Source organism: Rhinopithecus bieti, unplaced genomic scaffold, assembly GCF_001698545.2.
Source record: "Rhinopithecus bieti isolate Rb0 unplaced genomic scaffold, ASM169854v2 scaffold_20175, whole genome shotgun sequence".
Taxonomy (NCBI): Eukaryota; Metazoa; Chordata; class Mammalia; order Primates; family Cercopithecidae; genus Rhinopithecus; species Rhinopithecus bieti.
In genome coordinates, this window is record NW_016809984.1 from 2123042 (window position 1) to 2140996 (window position 17955).

The 17955-nt window shown below is 45.2% G+C and overlaps 1 gene segment (V, D, J or C); it reads left to right on the forward strand.

Moving 5' to 3' along the window:
* The first annotated feature begins 492 nt into the window (after positions 1-492).
* LOC108541519 (T-cell receptor beta chain V region C5-like) lies at positions 493-13647 on the forward strand. The segment is given in 3 exon segments: positions 493-581; positions 671-1007; positions 13359-13647. Coding segments are annotated over 3 exon segments (477 nt in total).
* Positions 13648-17955: the final 4308 nt, after the last annotated feature.

Below are 17955 nucleotides of genomic sequence, written 5' to 3' on the forward strand. Positions count from 1 at the left end.
AACAGAGCAAAACGACTCCCCCAATGTTGATGAGCCTGCCCCTGGGATTTGGAAACTTGATAACAGAGAAAACCAATATAGACAAAGGATTTTAAACAGGATTATGGTCAATTAAGCAAATTAGAAAAGGATACTTGAAGGGATATTTGGGATACAGGAATCAAAAACACCAGGAAGACATGAGGAGTTTCCCTAAGACTCTAGACTACAGCACTACATAGGTAACTAACACCAGGCTATGTATTATATTATTGAAGAAATAAAATTGACATTGACTTACAAACTGTTCACAAAAAGTCATGAAAATCTTGTAGACTTGATTCAATTCAGACAAATGTGTCCTTCTTATTCTCAGCTGTTCACTAGTGCATTCATCTTGAATTTGACCATCTGGGGAATGGGCGTGGTCTCTCCTGACAGGAAGGTTCTGGGGCCCAGGCAGGGAGAATGACATCTCAGAATGACTCCCTTGAGAGTCCTGGTACCCTTTCACCAATGCACAGAACCAGAAGACCCCTCCGTCCTGCCTGCCATGAGCATCGGCCTCCTGTGCTGTGCGGCCTTTTCTCTCCTGTGGGCAGGTGGGTCCTGGGCAGGGACCCTTGCATGGATTTCAAGGCCCAGCACCTTCCCATTGGGAGTGCAGCAGCAGCTTTGTTCCTCTCTGCAGGTCCAGGGAATGCTGATGTCACTCAGACACCAAAATTCCAGGTCCTGAAGATGGGACAGAGCATGACACTGCAGTGTGCTCAGGATATGAACCATAACTACATGTACTGGTATCGACAAGACCCAGGCATGGGGCTGAGGCTGATTCATTACTCAGTTGGTGCTGGTATCACTGACAAAGGAGAAGTCCCCAACGGCTACAATGTCTCCAGATTAAACACAGAAAATTTCCCACTCAGACTGGAGTTGGCGGCTCTCTCCCAGACATCTGTGTACTTCTGTGCCAGCAGTGACACCACAGTGCTACACGGCCATCTTCTCTCTGCACATAAAGTCAGGTGGGCTCTTCCCTCCTCCTCCACCCAAGACTCAGGGATGCCCTGGGCAGAGTTCTCTGCACCACGAACCTTGGTACCCCGACTGGCCCCAAGTGGCCCAGACATTATGAGCCTTGCTCTTTGCCAGGTGCCTCTGCAGGCAGTCTCAGCCAGGACTGGACTGATCCCAGGTCCTCATAAGTCTCCTTTGTTGCTCTGTCTGTTCTTTTCTCAGGGCTCTCCTTTTGGGGTGGGGCCAGGGCTTCCCCAGCTCCTACTTTTCTACCCATCATACTGAGTCCGAGGCCCCCAGGGTGGAACACGGATTTGTAGTTCACATCCATCTAGACTCCCGTCTCTCCCTGGTGACCATGTTGCTTCCTTTTGCTTGGGTTTCCCCCAGCCCCCACCCTCACATGGTCTCTCCTGTGGCCCACCTTTCTCATCTGGGCAGTCATCCTCCAAGGCCTTGCTGGGTATCTCCTCCCCTCACCTCTCCGTCCCTCTCTACTGCAGCCATGAGGCGAGATCCTCTTCTGTGCCTCCTTTCTTCCCATTGCAGAGATTTCAAAGGCCATTTTCTCTGCCCTGGGCTGGAGCCTTCCTTCCTCTAGTGGCCAGCTCCTACCTGTGCTTCAGATCTCAGCATGATCAGCCCTCCTGCGGGAAGTACTCCCTCCCCTCCCAGCTGAGATCGACTTTCCTCTCCTAAGCTCTCATAGAATCAGATGTCTGTTAGTAACCTTTGGCACCACTGGGCTTTCTCAGATACTTGTCTGATTATTTTTGTGCTCCACCCATTTTTTTTTTTACTTTTTTTTTCTTTTTGAGACACAGTCTCACTCTGTCGTCAGGCTGGAGTGCAGTGGCATGATTGGCTCATGGCAACCTCTGACTCTGGTTCTAGCGATTCTCGTGCCTCAGCCTCCCAAGTAGCTGGGATTACAGGTGTGCACCACCACAATCAGCTAATTCGTTTTTGTGTTTTTTTGTAGAGATCAGATTCACCATGTTGGACAGGATGGTCTCCATCTCCCAGCCCCATGATCTGCCTATCTCAGCCTCCCAAGGTGCTAGGATACAGGCATAAGTCACCACACCTGGCCTCTCCACCCAATTTTTAAGCCCATGAGAGCTAAGTCTGTGCCTGCTGCATTTACCAACATTGGTGCCTGGCATGTGGGGAGACTCATTTCACAGAGAATGGATGAGTGAGTGATGAGCGGGTGGAAGAAACAATGGTAGGAACACATTAGATCTACTGTAACCTGGCAGAGATCTAGCATTAAGTATAAGAAAGCCCACCCCTTTGATTGCTGGGCCCAGGTTGGTCTTGGAAATTGATGGGGAATCACTATCATGGCGACCACACCTTGGTCAAGGCTTCCTCTTGTGGCTGCAGCACCTGACCTCCTCCAGGTCTCTGTGCTCTCCTTCAGGGTCTTTTCCCACAACAAATCTAGACAGATCAGAGATCTACTTCTAGAATTCTATGCTTAAATGTTGTTCCTTGAAAGCACTTCTGGTAAGAAAATCTCCATTAGGTTTGCATAAATAAAACAGGGCCACTACAAATTTGACATTGTAATGGATTTATGATCAGAATTACACGATATGCATATGTGGCAGGAGCTGAGGAAAAGAGGTCTGGAGGAGAGAAATAAGAAGGTGAGGGAGCCAGTCAGTAACCAGGGATCCTGGATATCTGGGCAGGACAGGCTGGAGTGGCAGGGACATGGGAGGATCAGAGCATGCCAGGCCATGCAAGTGGGACCTTGAGCCAGGAGCATAGGAAAAGGCCACGGAAACCTGCTTCTGGGGAAGCTGTTCTCTCTATGGGGGCCACCCCTGCAGGTGCACTGCCAAACACTGGGGGCAGCCTGGCTGCTGTTGGCCAGCATTTGGGAAGATGAACTGGACACAAGGTGCAGAAGGAACAGGTCTTCCTAGGTCTGTTGGATGCCTCTGTATTTGCTGGTCACTGTCTCTCACTGTCTGACCATAATGACCTGCCTGGTGTAATAGTGACTGTTTTATCTCTATCTAACAAATTTTACCTGATGTATCTTTGACCATCTCTAACCCAAAATGGTAAGAGAAATGGCATTCTTATCTTGCCTTTGCGAAGTTGATTTAACGCAATCTAGCACAGGATGGATTCTCCCAGATTAAGGTATCTGATCACACAACTGTCTCAATCTTCCACAGTCCCTGGACTCCTCTCCAGGGAACACCTGTGCTACCTAGGTGAATGTGGACACAATTTGTATGTAGATGTTCCAGACACTGGCTACTAACTTTTCTTTAATCCTGTGCCTAAAGTCTCCCTCCACCTATAGTCAGGGTTCTGCCTCCTTCTTCTGTCTCTTTCCTGAGCCTCCCTCCTGATGGAATTTCATGGACATCAGACTGCTGGGCAGAGTGCAGTGACCTGTGGAGACAGTGGGAGGGAATCTCACCTCTTGCTGCCTTCTTGGACTCAGTTCTTTTATAACCAAAGCAAGTGCTCTGGTCTCCCTTTGGACTCTGCAGTATGAGAAATGTGCTTCATGCATTTGTAACTTTGCCTTTCCAGAACAAAGCTCTGTCTTCTCTTGGCCCAGTCTAGCCCAGTAGGCTTAATTCATGATTTATGTCACCTTTTAATTTACTCAAAGGAGAACATATGATTTCAGAGTAAAGAATATTCATTTTACTTTGTGTAAGTTGGACCCAAACAGTAAACTGTGTACTTGTGTTCCATCAGTGTCTTAAATTGGGCAATGGTAAAACAAATCTTTGATGCTAGAAATTTAGGTCCTGCTGTTTTATATATGGAAGTTCCCAGTGTCCTGGGCACACAATAGATGGGCGTTAGTAAGTCACACTATGCCCGAGATGGTTTTCTACGGGTTTATAGACTAGTATTCTCCCATTGAGCAAGCATAAGAGCATTTGCTTCTTCAAGCTCATTTGTCACTTTGTATGGGAATTTCCAATTTGAAATAAGTTATGCTTTTAAATTTGAAAGAGTGTGAAGTCAGACCGGGTGTGGTGGCTCTTGCCTGCAATCGCAGCACTTTGGGAGGCCAAGGCAGGCTGATCACAAGGTCAGGAGTTTGAGACCAGCCTGGCCAATAGGGTGAAACCCTGTCTCTACTAAAAATACAAAAACATTAGCCAGGTGTGGTGGCGGGCACCTGTAGTCACAGCTACTTGGGAGGCTGAGCCAGGAGAATCGCTTGAACCTGGGAGGTGGAGGTTGCCGTGAGCCAAGATCCTAATGTTTTTCATATGGAAGTTCCCTGTTAACCAGTCCAGGGCATGGAATAGATGAGCGTTAGTAAGTCACTCTATGCCTGAGATGATTTTCTATGGGTATATTTTCTGAGTTACAGTTAACAAAGGTGGGAAGTGATCCCAGAAGTAAGGCTTGAGGGCAGTTCTTGAGGGAACCCATGCAATGGAACAGTCCCATTGGACACATGTGACTGGGGGAATGGAGGAGGCTGGGACATGAATGGGGATGGCAGAGGGGACCCTGACTTGCAGGAAAGACAATGAGCTTACCCCTTTGTGCCCTATGTTAGGGGCACCGTTGGCGCATCCTACAGGACATGCCCAGCAGACAGAGGAGAGGATGTAGGATGAGATGAACTCAGAGAGGCAGTGTGAGGCATCAGGGTACAGACAGCTCTGGAGCCCAAGGTGATGAGCCATGCATCGATGTTAAAACAGAGCTTATAAATATTTAAAGCCTCACCCAAGTGTGTTCTAGTATAAATGCTGTGACCCTGACATCCTGGGGATTGAGAGAGGAAGTGATGTCACTGTGGGAACTCCCCTGTGGAGACAAAGACGTCCCCCATCCTCTGCTCCTGCTCACAGTGACACTGATCTGGTAACGCCCCCGTCCTGGCCTGACCCTGCCATGGGCACCAGGCTCCTCTGCTGGGTGGTCCTGGGTTTCCTAGGGACAGGTGAGTCCTCAGAACACCAAGGAGTTTAATTTTTTTTTCTGCATGTAGGGGTGTGTGTGTGTGTGTGTGTGTGTGTGTGTGTGATGACTACAAATGTTTTCCTTATTCTGTTGCCAGATTCTATTTCCACAGATCACACAGACGCTGGAGTCTCCCAGTTCCCAAGGTACAAAGTCACAGAGAGGGGACAGGATGTAGGGGCCAGGATGTAGCTCTCAGGTGTGATCCAATTTCGGGTCATGCAACCCTTTATTGGTATCAAAGGCCCTGGGGCAGGGCCCAGAGATTCTGACTTTCTTCAATTACGAAGCTCCACCAGACAAATCAGGGCTGCCCAGTGATCGGTTCTCTGCAGAGAGGCCTGAGGGATCTGTCTCCACTCTGAAGATCCTGCCTACACAGCAGGGGGACTCAACTAAGTATCTCTGTGCCAGCAGCTTAGCTGCAGTGTGGCACAAATGCCTCCTTCCTGTTCACAAACCTCATCCTTCTCTCTCCTTGCAGCTCCCAGAGACCCTTAATAGAGGCCTCTCTTTAATCCTCACTTTTCATGGGAAAGAAGTAGATTTGGACATTGGCTGTCCTTTGGGTAGAAACAGACCACAGATTCATTCCTGAAACACAGTGAATACAAATGTAGGTGGTGAAAACAATCACAGCCCACTGCACTCTAGGAGTCCTCGGGGCCAGCTCACTTCTCCAAGCAAGGAGTGGATGTCTTACCCTTGGCCTTTAGGGCATATATGGTCTTAGCCTTGGCCTTCAGGGCGGACATGCACCTTCTATAGGTCTTGGAGGCTGCTGTGCTGCCCACATCCGTGAGGTTGTCAAGGGCAGGAAACACGCCTCTTCTGCATATGTTGGGGCATCTAGAAGGTCTGAGGCTACATCACCAGGAACATCTTTCTTCTGAAGCCTCTTCTATCTCTGTCACCTTGGAAGTGTCTGCAACAACATATCAAACCTATCTTCCTGTTTGAAGTAAAGGTCTATGCAACTTTTGTGGTCCTTACTTGATAAATGCAATCACGATAACAAGAGGACATCATTTCTTCTGTCTACCTTAAGCCACATGTATCCTTTATTTTGTTTCCATTTGCCATTGCTGCTGTCCTGATAGACAGAAGCATGCATTCACCACCGCTGTGAGTTCACCTTGATTCGCTCAGGAAATATGATTTCTAGACTCTGAGTGTTTCCATTGTTGTCCAACTCATTTGATATGAAATAATTTTCCTACGGTCTTTAACTCAAGAAGTGTTTTATTTACAATATTGAATCTATTCCTTTTTATTTTATTTTTCACATTATATATTGTTATTTAGTACTTGCTATAAATAGAAGTACAATGATTATATTGCAATAGAATCTTCCACCTGTCTGTGGGTGGTGCTGCAGTTTGTATCTATGAAATCAAACGCACTGGTCAGAGCTGATGTGATTATGGATCATGGGTTTCTGAGAGTCCTCGGCGTCAGAACACTTCTCCAAGTCTGGGACTCAGTGTCCCAGACACAGCCATGATAGAGGTGCCTGAGTCTTTCATAGCTATGAGGGGCATCATAGTCCTTCCAGATTCACTGATCAGAAATTGTAGTGGTAGAGACACCAAATTTCTTTCCCCAGAGAATGATGGTGATGGGTGGGGAGTTGCTCTGGATCCGTTTTTTTTCTTGTGTGGTCATCAAATCACTCCTTGCTCAGATGCCTTGTGTCTCTTGGGACTGAGTGAGGCCAGGGCACAGATGGGAATTCCCTGTCTTCCTAGACCTTCTCTCTAACTGCTGCCACTTTCCTCGACGTGACTCCTGAGACAGCTGGTCTAACAGTGGACAAGCTCTGACACTGAGGCTGAACAGAACACAGTACACAGTTGTAAACAGTGGTGCAAGAACATGTAATAAAAGCGAGCAGGGCTTCCAATTTATACTGAGAATGAACATGCAAGAGGAGCAAGCGGCAGATGTTACTAATGAACAAATAGAAAGGAATAGGGTTTCTGCTTTATTGAAATCATTCTGTTTTCTTAAGCAGGAAAAACATTTCATTGCAATTACTTCAAATCAAAGGCTAGCAGCTCCCAACCAACCATCATAACTCTTTGCTCTGTGATCTCAGCAGCTTGAGAGGACTCAGAAATCCTTTCTCTGCACAAACGTCCCTTTGCCCATTCCAAGACCCTGGATCACACACTCTGATCCTATCATGAAAATAAGGAGGTTTGCTATAGTTGCTGTGGCCTCATTTTTAGTGTGTTGAGTAGGAGGCATTGAAGAACTTTGAAAGCTTTGCTCTTGAGTCTAGGGATATGCTAGAGTCAGCTTCTGTGACTCAGAAGAACCAAATAGACATAATTGTCGCAGCTCCCTATTGAGTGAAGCCATGATGGGAGCTTGAAGTCTGCCATGGTGGGGATGCTGGCAAAACAGAAATTAGGAAATGCTACCAGACATGCCCCCACCTTCACAGACACCCAGTTTAGCAGCACATCACTGGAGTATTTTCTGATGTCCCTGTTATGCCATGTCTTTTGGGGCCAAAAGGGCTCAGAATTTTCCTCCTATCTATTCTTGCTCTGAGAATCCATTATCTTCTGGGGCCTCAATTGTGCCTATTTTTATTCAACCTCCAAATTCTCTTGCTCCGTAATTCTTTGTCTCCTTCAAGTATGGCAGTCTGGAGCATGACAACTATTTTGAGTGTAACTAAAGGTATCACTGAACCAGTTCATTATTTACAAATTATCTTTCCTCGCATGGAATATTTAGATGCTGGAGTCATTGGGAACAGAGATGGGCAAGCAGCAACTCTAGGTTGTGGACCACGTACAGCCCCGTTATTCTTCTGTGTCACTGACAGACCCTGTAACAAGGACTATTTTGCTTTGGAAACTAAGCACTTCCACACGTCAGGAATGACTCTGGTTTTACTTTAGGCTGAGAGGTCAGAAGGATCACACCCTAAGTATTCTCCACTCCAAGACTGAGTATGGCCACTCTCCATCTGAGTCCCTGGAAGTTGTCCAGAGTTCCCTGAGAATCTCTGCTCTGGGGGTGGAATCACCAAGGCTCATCCTCACCAGCTCCCCACAGGCTCCAGCAGGGCTTTCCTGCCAGGTGCAGGGCACAGGGATGGCTCTGCCTGTCTCTTAGTTAGAGGGAGGCTGTACAATAATGTTTGTATAAGACGGACTGGAATTCTGGGTCTCCACTGAAGCATTTGACAAAATTTTCTTTGTTGTTTTGTTTGTTTTATTTTGCCATCTCACCAATGAGGAGAGCAATTCCTTGGTAGTTATATTGTTTTTGGCACTTGGGAAGGTTTTTTTGGTTAAGTCACATTAAGAAATTGTGCCTATTTTTCCTGTTCAGCTATAACCCAAGGCAGTGAAAGAAACAGCAAGAATTTTGAGAGCAGTCACGTGCATCCTATGATAAAGGTGTTACTTTTCATTGCCCACATCTAACTTTCAGTCTAGTGGAAATGAAAAGGCACAGTTAGGAGGCATGTGAGCATGCCATGAGAGGTCAATGCCAATTGCAAGGTCTGTGCCAATACCCAGTACTGTGGGATTGAAGGGGAGGGGGAGATGACCTCTCCTTCAGACTGTGCTCAACAAGGAGGGAGAGGGACTTCATCCATGGGAAGCTGAGGAGGAACAAATCCCAGGGGCATCTAACTCAGGGTGCAGGAACAAATCCTTGGAGAGGAAAATGGCTCAGTTCAGCTGTCACAGGAGACAGGAGAAAGCAAAGTCATCTAATCCACAGTCCCCAGGCTGATTTGCTTCCTTATGATGCTATTCAGCACCAGCGAGTCCTCATCTTCCGCTGCTCCTCTGCCTCTGCCAGAATCATCTCTTCCCTGTTTGGTGCTCAGATCAATGGATATGCATTGTACATGGTGATCATTTCCTGTAGCAGCCACTTTGCTAGTCTTAGCTATATCCATCCTTATTTTCTGCATCAGGTATTTCTTCCTCCACCATTGCTTATTGCCTTATATGAGGATTCATTTTGTATATTTCAATTTTACTTTTTATTAATAGACATTTGACTTCATCTTTTGCTGATCTATACTTTTGGGGTAACATTGTCATTTGTGGATGATATTTTTGTATATCTTTAGTGGTTCAGATTAAATAATCTCTTTATACCTCAACGTCTATGTTTTCTTACTATTTAAAACCAAATATTATTTCCCTTCATTCCTCTCATTCTCTTCCTCTTTCTTTAGATGGTAGTTTTAAGGGAGAAAAAATTAGACTATAACCGGAGCTATGTGATAAGTTATTCAGAATGAGGGTGGGATATTAAGACTGGTAACTGAAAGCAATAATCAGGGTTAGAACTAGTGTTGGTATGATGATTGAGGGAAGCTGCTCATAACACCTGCGGGATGGCACTTCTGGAATATTCTGGTAGCTTACTCTGCAGACACTTCCCAGCATTCCTTGGGTCATTGCAGAATAAACAATGATGAAACTTCACTTATTGACCACAAGATGGCACGGTGGTCCGCTGAGATCGAAAGGGCTCTGGGGAGTCTGGGAGAGCAGTCTAGTAGGGAAAGGGTTTAGAAAAATTAGGGCTTGGATCTAATATTATGCAGATGTTGCAGCAGTTTTCAGTTATTGCTAGGCTAACTACAGCTGTGCAAGAGGCGGGAAGTCCCTCTAATCTTTAATGTCAAATAAAGTTGAAGAAATTTTGCCGGGCAGCCTTGGTATCAGGGGCAGGTGCAGGGGAGCAAATGTCTCAGAGGAACATTGGAAAGTTAGGGGCAGGCTGTGCCCTGAGCCCAGTGCATCTCTGCTGCACCTCATCTTCCCTGCAGGTCTCACCAGTCAACAGCTTTAACGTGCTTGAGTGATCTGGGATTCTGCAAGTTTGTAAGTTGTACTGATAACATCACCTTGGCTGAGAATCCATTGGGCACCAAGTATGTGTTCTCCGGAGGGCAAAAAATATTGAGAACAAGTTCTAAAACACCTAAGTAAACAGACTACTGAAGGAAAATGTTAGTAGATGCACCAAACTGTGCCGTTAGACCTGAAGATAATTGACTAGTAGAATTATCGAAAATAGACTATAAATGAGTCTCTACTAAAGTATTTGTGGGTATTGAGTCTTCTCAGGGTAGATTAAGGAAGGAATTCAGCTATTATCCTCATGACGTTGCCTTGGATGAAAATGCATGAATTTCTCAATTGATTTTCTTGTAAAATATTACAGAAAAATATTGAGCAAACATTTTATTTTTCTCCAGCCTGTATCTCTCTTTAGCACTTACAGGTAAAGCAGACAACTAGAGGTAAGGTTTCTTTAGTTGGGATCCATTAACTGCAGGACTGGCAGGTCCATAGCTGGGCTTCACAGGGAGTGCAACCCCCCCGTGGACAGAACCCCGTGTGTCTGTACTGTGCCCATCTCCCCTCTGTGAGGCTGCCAAAGGGGGAATGCCGGGTCATCCAGGATCCCACTCACAAAGAGGGGAGCAGGCTACTTGCTGGGCAAAAAAATCAGTTCCTCAATTGGCCAATCTGTTGAAAGCCAAAACGAAAGGAAAGGCTCAATTGTGAGACTGATGAATGCCCACTTTCCCAAGTTATGAAATGTATAGCAGCTCAGGGTTCTCAGAGTGATTTCACCAGCATATGAAGATATTTTAGAAAGTTTTGTTTGTCTACAGCTTTCCTTGATATTGATCCTCACTCGTTTTTCAGCCCACTCGTCACTTGAGCTTATTTTGTTGCCAAATTTCAATGTTGCCTATTTCAGTCACTGAGCACTTCTCACATTCTCCATGTCTTACACAGATAGGTGCGTTCCTGTCTTTTCTTATTTTTGTGTGATTCATTTTTAAATTGGGCTGTGCAGAATACAAGCATACATTTGTATATGACTCCCACCTTTTATGCAATTTAGCTGTTTAATTTTTAGTAATACTTTTATTAAGATATAATTAATACAGAGTAAAACACAAATATTAATACAAGGACACCCTAGTATATTTTAACAAATGCATATGCCAGTGCAACAGTAACTGAAATGATTATAAAAAAAAAATTTCCATCACTCAAGAAAGTGTCCTCATGCTCTTTTCCAATCAATTTCTATCTTAGGGATAAAAACTTTTCTATTTTTATCACTATTGAGTAGCGTTGTCTATTCTTGAGCTTCATATAATGGAATCATATTTTTATTGAGTTGTTTTTCTCCAAAATTAGTATTTCTGAAGTGTTTTCATATTGTTGTATCAGTAGGTCATTCTTTCTTAAGACTAATATTCCATTGCATAANGTATATTTTAACAAATGCATATGCCAGTGCAACAGTAACTGAAATGATTATAAAAAAAAAATTTCCATCACTCAAGAAAGGGTCCTCATGCTCTTTTCCAATCAATTTCTATCTTAGGGATAAAACTTTTCTATTTTATCACTATTGAGTAGCGTTGTCTATTCTTGAGCTTCATATAATGGAATCATATTTTATTGAGTTGTTTTCTCCAAAATTAGTATTTCTGAAGTGTATTCATATTGTTGTATCAGTAGGTCATTCTTTCTTAAGACTAATATTCCATTGCATAAATATACCACAACTTGTTTATCCATTCTCTTGTTGATGGATATCCATGTTACTGTCTTCAACTATGAGGAATAAAGTTGTTGTGAACATATTGTGGGATTCTTTCCTGTGGGCATATGCATTCTTTTATATATATATATATATGGACTTAAGAGTGGAAATAATGACTCTTAGTATAGATGTGTGTGCTATGCTTGTGTGTCCCCACGAAAGCTCATGTTGAAACTTGTCAATGTAATGGTATTAGGATTATGAGAGCTATGACTAGGTCAGGAGGGATCTGCCCTCAGAAGGAGATCAATGCCCTTATTGTGGGAGTGAATTAGTTGTCTTGGGAATGGTCTTCTGATAAAAAGGATGAATTCAGCCGTTTTCTCTGACTTCGGTGCTTGCTTCCCCTTCCTTCTGCCTCGGATAACAGCAGGAGGCCCTCATCAGTTATGGCCCTTTTATCTTGGACTTCCCAGCCTCCAGATCTATAAGCCAAATAAACCTCTTGTCTTGGTAAATTGCCCAGTCCATGGTGTTTCTCTATAGCAGTAGGAAAGAAATCGAAAGAAAATATGGTACTGAGAGTGAGGCTGTTGGTATAATTTCTGAAAATGTAGAAGCAGCTTTGGTTAATGGGAAGTGGCTAATGGATAGAGGTTGAAAGAACTGGGAGGAGCAGACTAGCAAAAGCCAAGATTCCTGAAAACAGAGCATAAAGGGCACTTCTGGTGAAGACTCAGGGGTAAATGAGGAACAAGGTATCAGAAATTGAAGCAAATGCCATCCTTGTTATAAGTAGCAAAAACCTTGGCAAAGCTGTGTCCCGTTCTAGAACTTTATGGAATATAAAAATTATGAGCCATTTGCTAGTATATCTAATGAAAGAAATGTCTAAGCGGCAAAGCATTCAGGCTACTGTGTGACTACTTTTAGCCACCAGGAAATTTAACCCAGCAAGAAGGGAGCCATGGGAATAGATTTTGCAAACCAGCACAGATGGTGACCCTACCTCCCTCTGCTGTCCTGTCTCCCATATGCCAAACTCTATGCTGTAAGCTGTTAAAGTCCTATAATTTCTGGGGAATCTGTACTCTTAAATAATTTACAGATAACCCAGGTCTGCTTTGAATCTGATCAGACAGACTAAATCTTGGGGACTCTGCACCACTGGCCACTGACGAAAGGGGCTGGGAATGTTGTCTGGGACCGGAAAATATAATAAGAAATGCTGGTATGAATCTAGCATCAGAAAGATGTTGTGAGGACAGCCAGGAAGAGCTGGAACCTGAGGTTTAATCACAGGCTCCTCACTCTCTGCTGATGGGCAGTGTGTGAGCTCCAGCATGGAGCACTGCAGCACTAGGTCAGAGGAGGGTGAGAGGGCAATGGGGCAGCCTGTGAGCTGGGGCAGTGTAGGCAGAGGAGCAACTGTGTCATCGCAGAAGCTTCTGCCTTCACCCATCCCTCCAGCTCTGCAGGACAGGTAGAGTCCAGGGTCCGTGGAGCACTAGACCTAAGGAAGGCTGCACTGGGAGGACACAGGACAGTGACATCACAGGATACCCCTCCCATCATGAAATCAGGGCCCAGAACTCACTCAGCTCTTCCTCAGGAGGACCAAGCCCTGCATTAGGTGCAGTGCTGCCTGCCCCACTGTGCCATGGGCCCCGGGTTCTTCTGCTGGGCACTGCTTTGTCTCCTGGGAGCAGGTGAGTCCTGTGCACAGGACAGCAACCCCATTCTCAGCTTTCCCACCCCTGTGTCCTCCACTTTACCTTGGGGAGGGCCTCTAGGCTGTCTCCTGGCTCATCCTCCATCTGCTTTTTCCACAGGCTCAGTGGACGCTGGAGTCACCCAAAGTCCCACGCACCTGATCAAAACGAGAGGAGAGCAAGTGACTCTGAGATGCTCTCCTATCTCTAGACACAGCAGTGTGTCCTGGTACCAACAGGCCCTGGGTCAGGGCCCCCAATTTATCTTTGAGTATTATGAGAAGGAAGAGAGAGGAAGAGGCAACTTCCCTGAACGATTCTCAGGTCTCCAGTTCCCTAACTATAGCTCTGAGCTGAATGTGAACGCCTTGTTGCTGGGGGACTCGACCCTGTATCTCTGTGCCAGCAGCTTGGCACAGTCTGGCAGAGTCACTGACATTCTGTATATAAACTTCCTGCCTTAGCTTTGATTTGAGAGCTGCAGGCCCCACCCAGTTTTCACTCCCTCAAGGGAAGCTTTTAGTTGTTTGGAAGGCATGTCTTCTGTCCTACTGAGTGCAGAGCTCTCCCAACCAACAGAGCCCAGGTTTCCTGTGCCCTCAGTGGGCCCGCTTCTCTACTGGATCTTCTTGCAGCTTGTCACTTCCTGGGTAACTTCAGTACAAGAGTGACTGCTGAGCCCCAGATGTGTGTTTGATTCTTTGTATTTGTTACATAGCTAATTGCCCTTCAACAGTCTTGCACATCAAACATTCTTATTCTTCCTTTACAGATGGGAGGCTCAGGGACATTGAGTCATTTTCCCCAGTGTCTCCTGGCTTATAAGGACCAGAAGTAGGAAACAAACTAGTCCATACATTTTCCACCTACCCCTCTGCTCCATCATCACCTTTTGCATCCTGGTCAGTAAGTCAGAGCCTCACACTGCCCTCTAGTGACCAGCAGGGCCACAGTAGAGGCTCAGATGTCTTCACGGGTCACTAATACGGCCTCTTCATTAGCAACTTTGAGGAATGTTAAATTTCACACTTTTTAGCAAGCATTTGTATGCATTCCCTGTGTCTTTCCCCAGTCTGCAGCTTATATTTTCATTTTTATGGAGTTTTTTGATGCACAAGAGTTTAATGCAACAAAACTAAACACAATTTTGTTTTGTGTAGACAAAACTGCTTTCTCATATAAACATCTAAGGATATTTTTCTCAATTTATTCTACTAAAATTTAAGTTTGGATTTTCACCACTAAGAATAAATATACCTGAAATAGATCTCATGTGAGAAACAAGATAGAGACCTAGAAATGGGAGGGAAGCACATACGTTCTGTGAAGAAACAATAGCCTGTCCTTAAATTGGACACCCTGAACTGACGGTGAAGAGGTAGGTGAAGGGCAAATGAGCATGAACCTTGTCAGTCTGTTGTCTTGTAGAAGAAAGATAGCCAGGAGCAGGGACCACATGGGTGAAGGTTTATGGCTGTACTGTAGGTTGAAGGTTGCAGCAGGTAGAGGGAGGAATAGCAGGCAGAGTGGAGAGTCACTGGCTGGCTGGGGCAGCGGCATCATCAATTGACTCTACTGACATCCACGAATTATGTCCACAACGCACAAGCTGAAAACCCTCTCCACAATTTCCTCATTTTTCCCTGACCCTGCCATGGCCACCAGACTCCTCAGTGGTGTGGCCTTTTGCCTCCTGGGGGCAGGTGAGTCCTTTAAAGCCTTTTCCTTGGCCTACCATACCCTAGCCTAAGCCTTTACTTCAGTTCTACATTATTGGGGTCCCTCCTTGGACACCCAACGTCCTTCTATCATAAACTTCACAGAAGCTGGGACAACCAGTTCCCAAGGTACCGGAGAACAGATGCAGGACATGAAGTGGCATGGAGATGCCTGAGACTGCCATCCATGACTACATGTGTGGGAGTTAATAGGAGCCGAAGCTGGTGCACAGCTGATCCATCCCAGCCCGCACTACAGAGAAATCCCTGAGGGTCTGTAACTTTCTCTCAAAGTCAAATATATGGCCTTGGTGTCAGAAGCCTCTCCCAGACCTCTGTGCCCTCTTGCACCAGCCTTCACCCCACAGCCACCTTCCTCTGCACACAAAGTTCAGTGGAAGATATAGGTGGCCTTGTCTTCACGAGACCATGATCTCGTGAAGACGTTGTCCCATAGGAGTTTCCCCAACACCTACCAGGCTGGGGCCCTCAGATTTCTGAGCAGCCCTGTGTATAGGAAACTGTGCCCAGTGCTGAGCTTCTCTCCCAGGCCAGTCTCAGCTGGACTAGGGAACGCACATCACTGTGATGTGAGCAGAGGCAGTCTCTCCTCCAGGCCCCTCCTACAGCTCTGGCCTCAGAAGTCCTCTTCCTCAGTTGCTCTCAGAAAGGAAAGTTCATTTGAAATTGTATATTTGCAGCAGCATTGACAATACAGGTCTATGTTCTTTCCCTGTCGGCCTTCACAACTCCATCTTCCCCACACCATGCTCATGTCAGTCCTCAGCCTCCTCCACGTGATGTCTGCTCCCAGCTGTCCTCTCCCTTCCTATGCACCTTGACCTCCACGTCAACCACAGATCCCTCAGTTCAGGCCATTCCTCATGCGTCATGCTCCTCCCACCAAAGGCCTTTCCACTCCATGCTGTATTCTCTGTGTCAACACAAGTCTCTTCTTTTTTGTTCTTTCTCCAAATCTCAGTTTATCTACCACCATCTCTAGGGAGACACTCCTTCAACAGTTTTCCTAGGCTGCACCTCCTTATTGTAAATGCTCACAGCTTATAATATGCATTAATATTCTTAGATTTAGCACCATAGTCATTTTCCCTGACTTTGTGTGGCTATTTAATTGACACTTCTCTTGCATTCTAGACTGTAAAATGCATCATTTTGGAAATTGTGGATGTTTTGTTCCCCATTTTATTATCAGTACCAACAGCGGTTCCAGGTGCCACTGACCACCAATCTTGAAAGAATAAAGAACAGATATTGAAAGGCCCTCTGAGTCCCCACATAGATGTCTGGAAACATTAAATGGGAACCTCTATCCCTTCATCTCCTAGGATCAAATGAGTCCTGGAAACATGAGAAATCCCTGTTATGGATGAGTCACTGAATCCCAAGCCTTTCTACACGACTGAATTTCCTACCTGCCCATCGCCCTCCTCCCTAGTCTCCTTCTTCAATCTCCTTCCCTCACAGGTGTCCTGGATTTGGGAGTCTCACAGACACAGGGCACCTAATCACTCTGAGAGAGTGATCAGAAACATAATGTCAAACACTGGCATTAAAAGGTGATGGAGAAGAAAACAAATGGCTTCCCCATTCTCTTAGGGAGAGTTTTCTTAAGGCACAAATATCTCTTTGGGTGACTTTGAGGTCACAGTGCCTGATACACTGAGCCATATTATGGGTGTCCATTTCCATGAATTGGTGGGCAATGCCAGAGACACAGAGCTCATGGTCACCAGCTTCCTCCAGCCCACACCTGGTTTTGGTGCAGGGCGCTGAGCAGAGATCTTTGCTTATTCCCCTCCTTTGCCAGTCAGGAAAGGCTGGTTGTGAGACAGAGGCTCCATTTACAGAGCGGGGCTACGTGTTAGTCCCTGAGGAATTGTGAGAGCCATTCTGGGTGGAAATAATCCAATATACAATCACTGAGGATGGCCCACAGATAGACCGAAGCCCCAGTTTTGCCAGAATGATTTACATTAATGCTTTAAAGACAAATGCAGTTTTAACTCTTTAGGCAATAAAGACCAAAAATAGACTAGCTATTTTTAATAATTGCAGACCAAAGTAAGAAAATCTTCCCTAAGGAAAGCATTGTCTTTCACCCACTCGCTAAAGCTGTATTTGAGAAAGCTGTGTGCTGTTGATAAATGCTGGAATATCATTACAATCGACATTGTAATAATACTGCTACTTGGATCAGAAACAAAGAGCATTTCTAAAGCTTGAACAATGTATAACTGGAAACAAGCTCTCACTGCGTTTGGAAATGCAGGCACTAGAGGGGGCTCATTTCTCTTCCTTTTCCAATCAGGGGGCTATTCAAACCTGTTCTAGAACAAGGAGTGAGATCCCCCATTTCCCCGTGGTGATCAGGCTTTCAGAGGTAGAAGCTTTATTAGTTCATAATCAGCACAAACTGGCCTCACCATCAAATGTGTCGACCTTGATGCTCACCTCCTCAGCAGTCAGAGACTGGCTGTGTTCACCAGGAGCTCGTGTGTTTTTACGGAGCACACTTTATCCTCGGTTTATTACAAAAAATAAATGGGCCTTTGTAGGGATTCCATAAACAGAAGTTTTCTTTACTTTGCCCGTTTAGACACTACAAATTCTGACACCTGATGAAAAGTGTAAACTTAAAGCTTGCATGTCGTTAAGATTTTTTAATAACCAAATTAAATAATATATATAAAGAAAATGTCAATAATGCTCTCGAATCCAATCCCACCTTCCATTGGTAACCGATATGAACGCTCTGGTTTGCTTCTTTTCACCCTTCTTTTCTGTGTTCATGCATACCTTTCTACCCAAGTACACCTACAGAAAATGGTTTCACCTGTACACTTTACCTGCCACATGTACACTCTTTTCTGTTAATATACCTTGGTCTTTATTGTTCCAGATTGGTTGATATAGATCTAACTTGCTCTATTAGCTGCTTCAAATTGCATAATGAGGGTAGACAGGTACACTCGTGCCCT